This window comes from Anolis carolinensis, chromosome 2 (assembly GCF_035594765.1).
Source record: "Anolis carolinensis isolate JA03-04 chromosome 2, rAnoCar3.1.pri, whole genome shotgun sequence".
NCBI lineage: Eukaryota > Metazoa > Chordata > Lepidosauria > Squamata > Dactyloidae > Anolis > Anolis carolinensis.
Window position 1 is genome coordinate 20,425,556 of NC_085842.1, and position 12,733 is coordinate 20,438,288.

The following is a 12,733-nucleotide window of genomic DNA, read 5'->3' on the forward strand; positions in this document are numbered from 1 at the left end:
ATTCAGAAAAAGTCTATTAAACCTATAATCATTACCTATCAAATTAGGTAATGATTATACAAATTAAGCACCAAACATCATGTTATACAACATATTGGACAGAAAAAGTAGTTCCATGCGCAGTAATGCTATGTAGTAATTACTGTATTTACAAATTTAGCACCAAAATATCACAATGGATTTAAAATATTGACTACAAAAACATTGACTACTAAAAGGCAGACTGCGTTGGATAATCCAGAACACTGGATAAGCGAATGTTGGATAAGTGAGATTCTACTGTAATATGAAATAATTACTGTGGCAATCGAGTCCAACCCAATTCTGCCATGGAGGACACAATCCAAGCACGCCCAACAGATGGCCACACAGCCTCTCAATAATAATAATAATAATAATAATAATAATAATAAGAAGAAGAAGAAGAAGAAGAAGAAGAAGAAGAAGATCATACAATCATAACGTTAGGAGACACCCCTAAGGATCATCCAGATCAACTTCCTTCTACCATGCAGGAGGACACAATCCAAGCACTCCTGACAGATGGCCATCCAGCCTCTACATAATAATGATGATGATGAAGATGATGATAATAATAATAATAATAATAATAGAAGCATAGAATCCAAGAGTTTGGAGAGACCCCTAAGGACCATCCAGCCCAACCCTTTCTACTATTCAGCAGGACACAATCCAAGCATTCACAACACATGGACAACGTATAAATACTATACAATACTACACAGGGACATAGACCCCCTCTACCCTCACCACTTTCACAGTACACAAACAACCAAATGCATACTAAACATAAAGACAACCATACAACAGACATTCAATACCACCACTACCTCAACAATTTCTCACCAACACCACCAGACAATGCCACAGCAATGCGTGGCCGGGCACAGCTAGTACTAAATAAAAAAACAATTACAAAGATGTACAAATTATTATTAGATTGGGGCACAGAAGAGGAAGAAATTAAGGAATGTATGGCTAAATGGGCTAAGAATATAGGCAGATCAATAGCGTTGGATGAATAGGAGGCAATTTGGAATAAAAAAACAGGGAAATCATCCCCAAACCCTGCCAGTATTCGTAGTCTTCCATGTTGGGTCTGTGTGCCAAATTTGGTCCAGATCTGTCGTCAGCTGGGTTCAGTGTTCTCTGGGTCAGGGTGAACTACAGCTCCCAGATCCGAGGTCAATCACCCCCAAACCAGGCTTGTATGCACAGTTGGCCATGTTGGGTCCGCTCTCACAAACCCTTGCAGTATCTTCAGTTGGCCATGGGGCTTCTCTGTGCCAAGTTTGGTCCCAGTCCATTGTCAGTGAAGGTACTGCAAGTCCCATGATCCATGGCAAGTGTGGTCAAGATCCATCGCTGGTTGGGTTAACAGTGCTCTGGATGTAGGTGAAGTAAAGCTCTTGTAAATTCTCCCCAAACCTCTTGTTCAGTTGCTGATCTATTCTTCTGTTACCTGTGTGCCATAGAAAAGGGTAGGAAAGGGTTAAGGGAGAGGCAGTGGGCGGGGTCATGCAAATTAAGGAATCCTAATGAGGGGGACGTGGTTTTAAAAGGGAATCTTTAGGGATATGTCCAATGACTATAAGTCCCATATGTCCCGATTTACTGCTATTTGACCCAATTTGCAATAGGCCCTTGTGAGGCCCATGTCTGAAAGAAAACGCTGATGTTTGGAAGAAGAGTTGCTGCAAAGAGGAAGGACAAAAGTATATCAGGACAGAACTGCTTAGCTAGTGCTCCCTAAGTTTCCCAGCTGTTTTGGAGTTATGCTTGGAACAAAAGTAGATAAGTAGATAATTGTTTTATAATTTGATATGTTATATTTATTATTTTTTGTATAATGTGGCATTGAATTTTGCCATAATCTGTAAGCCGCTCTGAGTTCCCTTCGGGGTTGAGAAGAGTGGGGTATAAATATAGTAAATAAAATAATAATAATAATAATAATAATAATAATAATAATAATAATAATAAGCCTGGCCTGCAGGTGCTGTGCTCAGGGTCAGTGACATGAAAGCACCATTGTTTAAAGAATCATATGTTGCTTTTTGCTCAATACAACAGAGAAACCAATGAAATTATATGTTAGTTAAGATGCTTGTGACGTAATTAAAGAATGACCAAATAAACAATTGATCTTTGAAGACCAATAAAAATGTTTTCAACCTTCTGTGAAAATGATAAAAAGCCATTACAACCAATTTGGAGGGCCGAAGTTTGTCCATGCCTGTTGTATCTAATTTGGAAATGATATATATATATATATATACACACACACACACACACACATATATATATATATATATATATATATATATATATATATATATGGTATATTAAAAAAATAAACATAACAAGTTTGGAAAGCTGACTTGTATCTCCTTACACTTGAGTTGTGAGAAGGAGCTTGATTCAAGAGCAAAAGGTTTGACCCCCTGCCCCTTCCTGAAACATCAACAAAAGAGAAAGCTTCTCTCATTAAGGGGTTAAAGTCAGCGAGTCTCTATTCCTAGATTGGCCCCACAATAGAGGGTCCTTGTCTAACACCGCCTCTGGTCCCACCCCATCCGTCAACCAAGGAGCCAATCGGCTTCCTCCTGGCGAAGCACCCAGGCGTTGGTATTTTTCAGATACAGGTGAGGAAAAGGGACATTGCTCCTTCAATTTCTATTATTGGGTTACCACAGTAAGAGCTGGCGAGGGTGCCTGTGCCTTTAAGGCAGGCATGGGCAAACTTGGGCCCTCCAGGTGTTTTGGACTTCAACTCCCACAATTCCTAACAGCCGGTAGGCTGTTAGGAATTGTGAGAGTTGAAGTCCAAAACACCTGGAGGGCCCAAGTTTGCCCAAGCCTGCTTTAGGGCATCTTGTCTGTCTGAGGCAAGCGTGAATGTTGCCATTGGCCACCTTGATTAGCATTGAATAGCCTTTCAGCTTTAAAGCCTGTCTGCTTCCTGCCTGGGGGAATCCTTTGCTGGGAGGTGTTAAGACTACACAGAGAAGCCATTTAAATCCACAATTATGCGAACAGTTTCAACGGAAAAGAGGAAACAATGAAAATGAACAAAATCTGGCTACCAGTATTTTTTTAAAAAAACTCTAAAATCAGGACAGTAAATAAAGAACAACACTCAGAAAACAGGGAAATTCCAGACATGAAACTATCAGGGCCAGTTAATACCTCCCAACAGGCAGGAAGCAGCCAGGGTTTGAAGCTGCAAGGCTATTCAGTACTAATCAAGGCGATTAATTCCAACATTCACACTTGCCTCAAACAGACAAGAGTTCTTTCTCCCACCCAGGACATTCCACAGATATATAAACCCCACTTGCCAAGTTTCCTACTGACCTCACAACCTCAGAGGATGCGTGCTATAGATGTGAGCAAAACATCAGGAGAGAATGCTTCTGGAACATGGCCATACAGCCCAATAAGTGTTATGATTAAATTGATGATATCTTTCATTATGTTAACCAATAATTTGACAGCAGGGCCAAACCTTTCCATCCAAACATCAAAGGAGCCATCCAAGGTGCTGAATTCTGTCTCCAAATAAAGACTTAGCTCATCACTTGCGAGTTCATACTAAAGACACAAAGTGTTCTGACTACCTTCTTTTAATGGTATCCATCATTTTTTCTTTTGTTTATTGGATGTATTTATTTATATCCTGCCTTTCTCTCACAATGAGCTCCCTTTCTGCTTCCTCCCTCTAACACAGTGTTTCTCAGTCTTCCTAATGCCGGGACACCTTAATACAGTTCCTCATGTTGTGGTGACCCCCAACCATAAAATTATTTTTGTTGCTCCCTCATAACTGTAATTTTGCTTCTGTTATGAATCATAATATAAATATCTGATATGCAGGATGTATTTTCATTCACTCGACCAAATTTGGCACAAATACCCGGTATGCCCAAATTTGAATACTGGTGAGGTTGGGGGCGGGGGGGGGGGGGGAATTGATTTTGCCATTTGGGAGTTGTAGTTGCTGGGATTTATAGTTAAATGGCTATAATCAAAGAGCATTCTGAACTCCACCAATGATGGAATTGAACCAAATTTGGCTCACAGAACTCTCGCGACCAACAGAAAATACTGGAAGGGTTTGGTGTGCATTGACCTTGAGTTTGGGAGTTGTAGTTCACCTACATCCAGAGAGCACTGTGGACTCAAACACTGATGGATCTGGACCAAACTTGTCATGAATACTGAATATGCCCAAATGTGAACACTGGTGGAGTTTGGGAAAAATAGACCCTGACATTTGGGAGTTGTAGTATTTTCTGATGGTCTTTGGCGACCTCTCTGACACCCCCTTGTGACCCCCCCCCAGGGTCCCGACCCCTAGGTTGAGAAACACTGGTCTAACAGGTCTATGTGTGTGCTCTTTCTTACAGGAAAAAGGCATCATGTTGATGTGAGTCCCTCTCTTCCTGTCCTTTTGTTGTCGAGTAAGAAACTGGCAGCAGAACTTTGACTGACAGTTATCTATAGATCCCAAATGGAGCATCACACATTTCCTGGCCCTGAAGCAGAAAGGAGAGTGAAACAGTGTGGAACAGAAATGTGCAACGAAGCATCACGGGATAGAAAAGTGCAGGGCAACCTGAGCATGGACCTTGGCATCTCAGAGATGCAGCGCCAGCACTTCAGGAAGCTCTGCTATCAAGAGACCGAGGGACCCCGAAAAGTGTGCAGCCAGCTCCACTGCCTTTGCCACCAGTGGCTGAAACCTGAAAGGCATGGCAAGAGGCAGATCTTGGACCTGCTGGTCCTGGAGCAGTTCCTGGCCGTCCTTCCCCCAGAGATGGAGAGCTGGGTCCGAGAGTGTGGGGCAGAGACCTGTTCCCAAGCGGTGTCCCTGGCAGAGGGATTCCTCCTGAGTCGGGCAGAGGAGAAGAAGCAGAAACAGATGCAGGTGAGACCTTGTATTTTGATACTTGCACAGAGCAGAAGATATTTGGAATGAGACCCTATGCGTTACCACTTCCTGCTATGTAATAAAATAATATCCCAAAGTGAACTGACCTGAAGACCTGAAGGTTGGCAGTTCAAATCCACAAGACGGGGTGAGCTCCTGTCTGTCAGCCCCAGCTTCTCATGCAGGGACATGAGAGAAGCCTCCCACAGGATGGTAACACATCTGGGTGTCCCCTGGGCAACGTCTTTGTAGACGGCCAATTCATTCACACCAGAAGTGACTTACAATATCTTCTCAATTCGATAAAAAAAAAATACCAAAGTGAATGTGCCGCCAGCCCCAAATCCCTCTTTGATCGATGACCGTCATGAATATGACGTTTTAACTATCCTTGTCTATAAAAAGTTTATACAGTTGGCTCTCCATATCCACAGATTCTGCATCCATGGATTTAACCATGCATAGCTTGAAAACATTTACTCTCTGTCAATATATATGTACGTTCCAAAATAAACATTGGTATCTAAAGGACACCATTTGCCTATGGCATTCTGAGTATATAATGTGACTTGGCTTTAATATTTACGGGAGGTCCTGAAACTTAACCCAAGTGGATACAGAGTAACCTCTCCATTAGATTCAAAAATGCTCCATGATCCCTTTGCATATTAATTCAGAATGACACAGATATAACTTTGAATATATTTGACCTTTTGAATATGCCTTTTGAATAAATTCATAACATCTTGATAATTAAGCAAAAAATGAAGAAGAGCACCTTTATGATAGCATTCGGTCATTGTTGTATCATTCTGGATGGCTTCCCTTTATGGAAGGCATGGACAAACTTGGGCCCTCCAGGTGTTTTGGACTTCAACTCCCACAATTCCTAATAGCCCACTGGCTATTAGGGATTGTGGCACTTGAAGTCCAAAACACCTGGAAGGCCCAATTTGTTCATTATGGCCCATCTGGAGTACTAATCTGGAGTGCTGGGTATATGATGCAGAATAACTTTGCAGTGAGAGGGGGCATTATGAGGTTCTCCAGGTGTTATTGAATTTCAGCTCCCAGTGTTCCTCACCACTTACTGTGTGGGCTACGACTGTTGAGAGTTGTAGTTTGGTGGCATCTGAAGGGCTAGTATTTCTGTCCTCTAGTTTAGAAGGAGCTCTGGGTACAGGAAGATCTCAAAATAGTGGTCTTTCCTAATTATCCCTTTCCTTGTCCTTAATCTCCATTCTACTTTCAGGAGCTACGTAAAGTAGCCTGGGAATTACCACAAGAAGAGGAGACTCCACAAGACACCAGATCGAAGGAGGAGTTTGGAAGAGGTGCCAACTCATTGGGTAAGGATTAATAGGGTCACAATATTGTTTAGTCACACTCTGTCTGAAGTAAGCTTCAAATCCCTGGGCTGCTTTAATGTTCCCTTTAAGCTTAACAAGTTAAGAGAGCTCAACCTAAGAAAAATCCTGGATTAAATCAAGGGCCTCTCTAGTCTACTTTTCTGTTCATACAGTGGCCCCACGTTACTTGTGGGAAGCCCAGAAGCAGGACATAAACACCGTAGTGTTTTTCTGGTCTCTTGAAACAGCTGCAAAGAGAGTTCAAGTTGAACTTTTTAAGACTTTATATTGGGCTAGCTTGGGTACTCAGTGTTGCCCAAGTTATTTGAAAAAGCCATTTTTAATTGTACAAAATGCATAAGGTTGTGGGTGAACTACAACTCACATCATGCCAGGTTAACCCTCTGACACTCCATCAGTACTTAGTTTGTCATGTTGAGCAAGTTTGCTCTCTAGATGCATAATCTGTGGGGTCTGTGGGGTCTCTGGTTGCAGGGTGAACTACAGCTCCCACCATGGTGGGTCAGTTTCCCCCAAACCCCTCCAGTATGCTCAATTGGTCATGGAGGTTCTATGTGCCAAATTTGGTCCCGATCTATTATCAGTGGTGGTCACAGTATCTCCGGAAGTAGGTGAACAGCAACTTCCAGAAATGAAGGTCAGTTCCCCCCAAACCCCTCCAGTATGTTCAGTTGTTCATGGTGGTTCTGTGTGCCATGTTTGGTCCCGGTCTATTGTCAGTGGTGATCACAGTGCTCTGTCTTGATGCAGGGTGAACTACAACTTCCATCCTGTTGAGTCAATCCCCCAAACCCTTCCAGGATGTTCAGTTGCTGATCAATTCCTCTGTTTGCTGTGCACCAGAGGAAAGGGTAGGGAAAGGTTAAGGGAGAGACAGTGGGCGTGGTCATGCAAATTCCACACCAATGGAGAGAGAAAGGAACACTGGGATGTGTTGCTCACTGTAACCTGCAACGTCCTTGGAGGGAGTGCTTTTGGTGGCTCCTCAGCACTGTGGGTTATACCTGTTTGAGGATACAGGAGCCTGTCTGTGAAAGTGGGCACCCCTGCCACATACACACATACAGATTGTCACTTTTATTATGTGTATAGATAGATAGATTGGGCAAAGGGCTCTGAAATGCTCAAAGAAGATCTCCAAAATAAGGGACAATAGTAAGTTGTTTTTAAAATGCAGTTAAACTACTAACTGAAAAGCCATTATAAGAAAGAATATACACCACCAGAACAGCAGGTATCGCTATAAGCCAATCTCGAGAAGCCCATTGAATAGGACAGATTGGATTTGCTGGTAAAAAGACAACATGGAAGGGAGACATCCTAGCCATCAAAATCCAACAGCATCTGTTCATCATGTCGGACTCTAGTTGGGAAAAGTAACTGGACTTAGAACAAATTATTTATACCTATGTTTTATCTTGACAGTCAGTGAAAGAATCCACATTCTGCCCTCCATGCAGTTACCTGTAGGAATGGAAACATCTTCAGTCCTGGTGGACCAGGTAGGCGAAGAGGAAAGGTTTGGGGATCCCCAGGGAAGGGGGGCAAACCAGATATCCTGTGTCTAAAAATATAAGGGAGTTTTTAGTAATCCTGTCAGAGGACACCAAATGCTGACAACAAAGGCACCCTTTTGACTAGGGAGAAGGAGGAGGGCAGTGGTAGCAGAGGCACCAGGCGGTGGCCAAGGTTCAATCCATCCCTTTTTACCTGACCAGGTGGACAGTGGAGTGGTTTGGATTAGAGCCAATCCAGTTGTCCAGACTAAACATAGACAGTGGGGAATTCCTCAACTTGCAAAATATGGGAAAACTGAGTTAACCAGTTTTACAATACATTACGGACAGTGTGGACACCCAGGAGTGATGTTTTATGGCAGGTGTAGACAAACCACCAGTTTGGAGAAGCAGAGGGCTAGGTGGACCTGGGAACATGCTCAGGCACTAGTAGCCCTCTCAGTTTGCAAAGCCTAGAAATTTATTTTTTTATTTCGTGTCAAAAGCATTGCATAACAAATACATTTTAAAAATGATGAAAAAAATAGAGGAAATCACAAAACAACTAAATAGTTTTAGACCAGAAGCAGGCAACAGCAACTGCATTGTCCGTAGCTTTAAGCAACTCCTCCTCTGTACATGAGGTAGGACATTGTGGGCAAGCATACATATGCGGAGTTGTTTGTTCTGCTCCACAGTCACACAAGGTGGAGGATTCCTCCAGGTAGTGCCACCTCGCCAAGTTGTCTTTAGATCTGCCCACTCCACTTCTGAGTCTGTTCAGGGACTTCCAAGTTGCCCATTCTTGGTTTGCCCCTGGAGGAAGACCCTCGTGGGGGGCCATCCAGTTAGAATTGTCAGGTTTAGCTGCCCAGAGGGACACCTTTGCTGTTGCTGGAGGAACATCAAGAGGAGTGGTGGTTCTCATGAAGCCCTTCCTTGATTTGAGTCTGGTGGGAGGAGGCTGATAGTCATGCAGTGGGTGGCTTTCACAATGTTCGACCTTATTTTTCTCACCGTTGGCAGCAACTTCCCGTCGCACGTCAGGAGGGGCAATGCCAGCTAACTTGTGGAGTTTATCAACAGGTGTAGGTTTAAGGCATCCTGTGATTATTCTGCATGTTTCATTTAGTGAGGAGATTGTGGTGGAGGCTCCTTCTTTGGAGGCCTTTAAGCAGAGGCTGGATGGCCATCTGTCAGGGGTGCTTTGAATGCAATTTCCTGCTTCTTGGCAGGAGGTTGGACTAGATGGCCCATGAGGTCTCTTCCAACTCTATTATTCTATGATTCTATGATCTATTATTCTAGAAGGAAACTAGAAGCTAGAAGTAGTGCTTTGTATTATAGTTAGCCTCCACCTTTGCTGGGACTAGGAGGAAAAGACTCCATAAAAATTAAAAATTAAAAAAAATGTTGTTTTTTAATCCAAGAAAACATCTCCATAGACATTTCTAAGTTCTCCAGAATGACCCTGTGGTCAGTCTCCACTGGAAGTTGGCCATTGACATGCACTGGAGGAGCTAAAGACTCCTAGAGAACATTTGTTTTTAATCAAATCCATGAATAGTCAAATCTGCAAACATGAAGGACTGACAGTGCTGACAAAACCATTTTCTTGTTTTTTCTTCTCCAGGGCCTGGTGACCTTTGATGAAGTCGCTGTGTGTTTTACAGAGGAGGAGTGGGCTCTGCTGGATGCAGGCCAGAGGGCTCTGCACAAGGAAGTCATGGAGGAGAACCGTGGGCTTGTGGCCTCTCTGGGTAAGGCCCCCTCTGTGTCTTCCACGTGTTTTTCACCACAATTAACTCATTGCTGTAGATAAGGGCTGAGCAACTTCAGAAGATCTGGGGCCAACATTCAGCATCATTTTCATTCATTATCAATCACATTTATATAGAAATAATATAGCCACAGGGTCCATCCCCATCCCAAGTTGCTCTCTCACAAATTGCAGCACTGTATCAATTACTTCGTGTTTACAAAACTCACTCGGTGCACTTTGCCCAGTTCATTTTTATGATTTTTATTTTGGTGTTTAAATCATGTTTTATTAAGCTTGCCATTTTATCTTTATTTGTTAATGTATGAAATTTTATCATTGCGCATGTTTTTTCTTTTGATGTGTTTTATTTTGCTTATTGTATTTACCTGGGCTTGACCCCATGTAAACCACCCCGAGTCCCTTTGGGGAGATAGAGGCGGGGTATAAAAATAAAGTTATTATAGTAGAATCTCACTTATCTAACATTTGCTTATCCAACGTTCTAGATTATCCAACTCAGTCCGCCTTTTAGTAGTCAATGTTTTTGTAGTGAATGTTTTCAATACATTGTGATATTTTGGTGCTAAATTCGTAAATGCAGTACAGTAGAGTCTCACTTATCCAAGCTTCACTTATCCAATGTTCTGTATTATCCAAGGCAGTCTGCCTTTTAGTAGTCATTGTTTTTGTAGTAAATGTTGCAATGTATTGGTGCTAAATTTGTAAATACAGTAATTACTATGTAACATTACCGTGTATTGAACTGCTTTTTCTGTCAATTTGTTGTAACATGATATTTTGGTGCTTAATTTTTAAAATCATAATGTAATTTTATGTTTTATAGGCTATTATCCAACATTTTCACTTATCCAATGTTCTGCCGGCCCGTTTATCTTGGATAAGTGAGACTCTACTGTAATTACTACATAGAATTACTGTGTATTAAACTACTTTTCCTGTCAAATTTGTTGTATAACATGATGTTTTGGTGCTTAATTTGTAAAATCATAACCTAATTTGATGTTTAATAGGCTTTTCCTTAATCCCTCCTGTAAAGATGTCATGACCATTGTGTTTTATTCATGATTGCTATGTTTAGGTTGACTGTTTAAGGTTATATATTTCAGCTATTCTTATACAGAAGCTGGGAGCCTCTAAGGCATGGCCAGGAAAAGGGGCGTGGCTTCACCTTGCTGGTGGAAGCCTTAGAATTCAAAATTTAGCAGTTGGAATTCGGCAGTTGGAGTTTGTCGGTTGAGCAGAGCAGTTGGTTCTGTTTAGTGAGAAAGGAGAGTGATTGAAAAAGAGAGATTGTGGGAGGAAGTTGAGCAGCTAGAGAGTTTTAGCGGAGAAGGGCTAAAATTAAAGTTGCTGAGCCTTTAGTAGAGATAACTAAAGAGCTGAGGCTGCATCCCTAAGTCAAGGAAGACTAGGGTTGACCAGTTAAACTCCCCAGTCCAAGTTTGATCGGGTACAGATCAACTGAGTTCAAGAAGGACAATATTCCTAACTGAAAGAAACAAGTAATATAAAGCTGATACCATACTAAGCTCAGTGAAACTATTGAGAAGTCTTGCAACACTTACTGTACAGAAGTAACATCATTCAACTTAAGATATAACATTCTTGCAACCATCAAGCTTTGTGCTATAAATAAACAAGTTACTGTTTCTTCAAATGTTGCTTATTATTTGAGCAAAGCATCTTTCAAAGGTGGTGGCAGCGACAACATTGAAAAGTAGGATACATAGAAGTAGAAGTTGAATCCTTCGCAATTTGGTGGCAGAGGTGGGATCCAAAAAGATTCCATCCCTGTCATCACATCAAGTCTTCACACCTCCTTATTATCCAACATATTCGCTTATCCAATGTTCTGCTGGTCTGTTTATGTTGGATAAGTGAGACTGTACTGTATTATTATTATTATTATTATTATTATTATTATTATTATTATTAACGGCCATGTTCTAGCAGCATTTTCTCCTGATGTTTTGCCTGTATCTGTGGCTGGATCCTGTGATGATGCCAGCCACAGATGCAGGCAAACTGTCAGGAGAAAGTGCTGCTAGAAAACAGCCATACAACCCAGAAACCACACCACACTCCAGTAATTCCGGCCATGAAATACTTTCTCCATTTAACAGATCCATTCTGCTCTGATCAGTTTCTTCTATCTATTTCTACAGTAGGTAGAAGGGAACGAAACGAAGAGGAAACACAGACGAAAACCGAAGCCAAACAAACATTGATGATAAATTCTCATAAAAGCACAGAGTTCTGTGTAACACCATCACAGGGAGAGCGTCACATAGGAAAGAAAACTTTGGTGAGGAAGAAACCATTCAAATGTTCTGAGTGCGGAAAGGGCTTCAGTCAGCGCAGCACACTTGCTGACCATCACCGAATCCACACTGGCGAGAAGCCGTACACGTGCTCAGAGTGCGGGAAGAGCTTCAGCCGTAGCCGAGCCCTTGCCGATCACGAAAGAACCCACACTGGGGAGAAGCCGTATCAATGCTCAGTATGTGGGAAGAGCTTCGCTCAGAGTAGCAACTTTGCTTACCATAAAAAGACGCACACGGGGGAGAAGCCGTTTGAATGCGCAGAATGCGGAGAAACCTTCAGCCGCAGCCGCGCTCTTATCGATCATCAGAGGATCCACACCGGAGAGAAGCCGTACAAATGCTCAGAGTGCGGGAAGAGGTTCACCCAAAGCAGCACTCTTACCTATCACCAAAGGACTCACACGGGAGAGAAGCCGTACCAGTGTCCGGAGTGCGGAAAGAGCTTCTCTCAGAGCAGCAACCTCTCGGCTCATAAGAAAACCCACGTGTACAAACCGTTGCAATGTGTAGAGTGCGGAAAGAACTTCCGTTCCAGGGAAAACTTTGCCTTTCACCTTGGGATTCACACAGCGCGGGAAAGGACGAAGGGTCCCCAGCATTTGTGGAGGGGTGGGAATATTTGGGACGCAGAGGACGTGCCGTGGGCGCAGTCTCAGAATGGGTACAACCGACCAGAAAATACCCATTTCCCAGAATAGGAAACACATGAAACTAAAAAGATGAATTGTGCAATAGCCTGGCAATAAGGACGTTGTTGAATCTAAATCAGGCACGGGCAAACTTGGGGCCTCCAGGTGGACTTCAGC

General features: G+C 42.5%; 1 protein-coding gene across 1 annotated transcript in view; it reads left to right on the top strand.

The window, feature by feature from the left end:
- Positions 1-2,605: 2,605 nt before the first annotated feature.
- The window catches only part of LOC100566328 (uncharacterized), a 66,528-nt gene continuing 56,400 nt past the window's right edge, over positions 2,606-12,733 (top strand). Inside the window, exons 1-6 of the mRNA XM_062969297.1 lie at positions 2,606-2,666; positions 4,431-4,951; positions 6,207-6,303; positions 7,750-7,826; positions 9,454-9,580; positions 11,769-12,619. Of these exons, the coding sequence (XP_062825367.1) occupies positions 4,535-4,951; positions 6,207-6,303; positions 7,750-7,826; positions 9,454-9,580; positions 11,769-12,619 (1,569 nt within the window). The 5' untranslated portion in view covers positions 2,606-2,666; positions 4,431-4,534. The remainder of the gene's footprint in view (positions 2,667-4,430; positions 4,952-6,206; positions 6,304-7,749; positions 7,827-9,453; positions 9,581-11,768; positions 12,620-12,733) is intronic.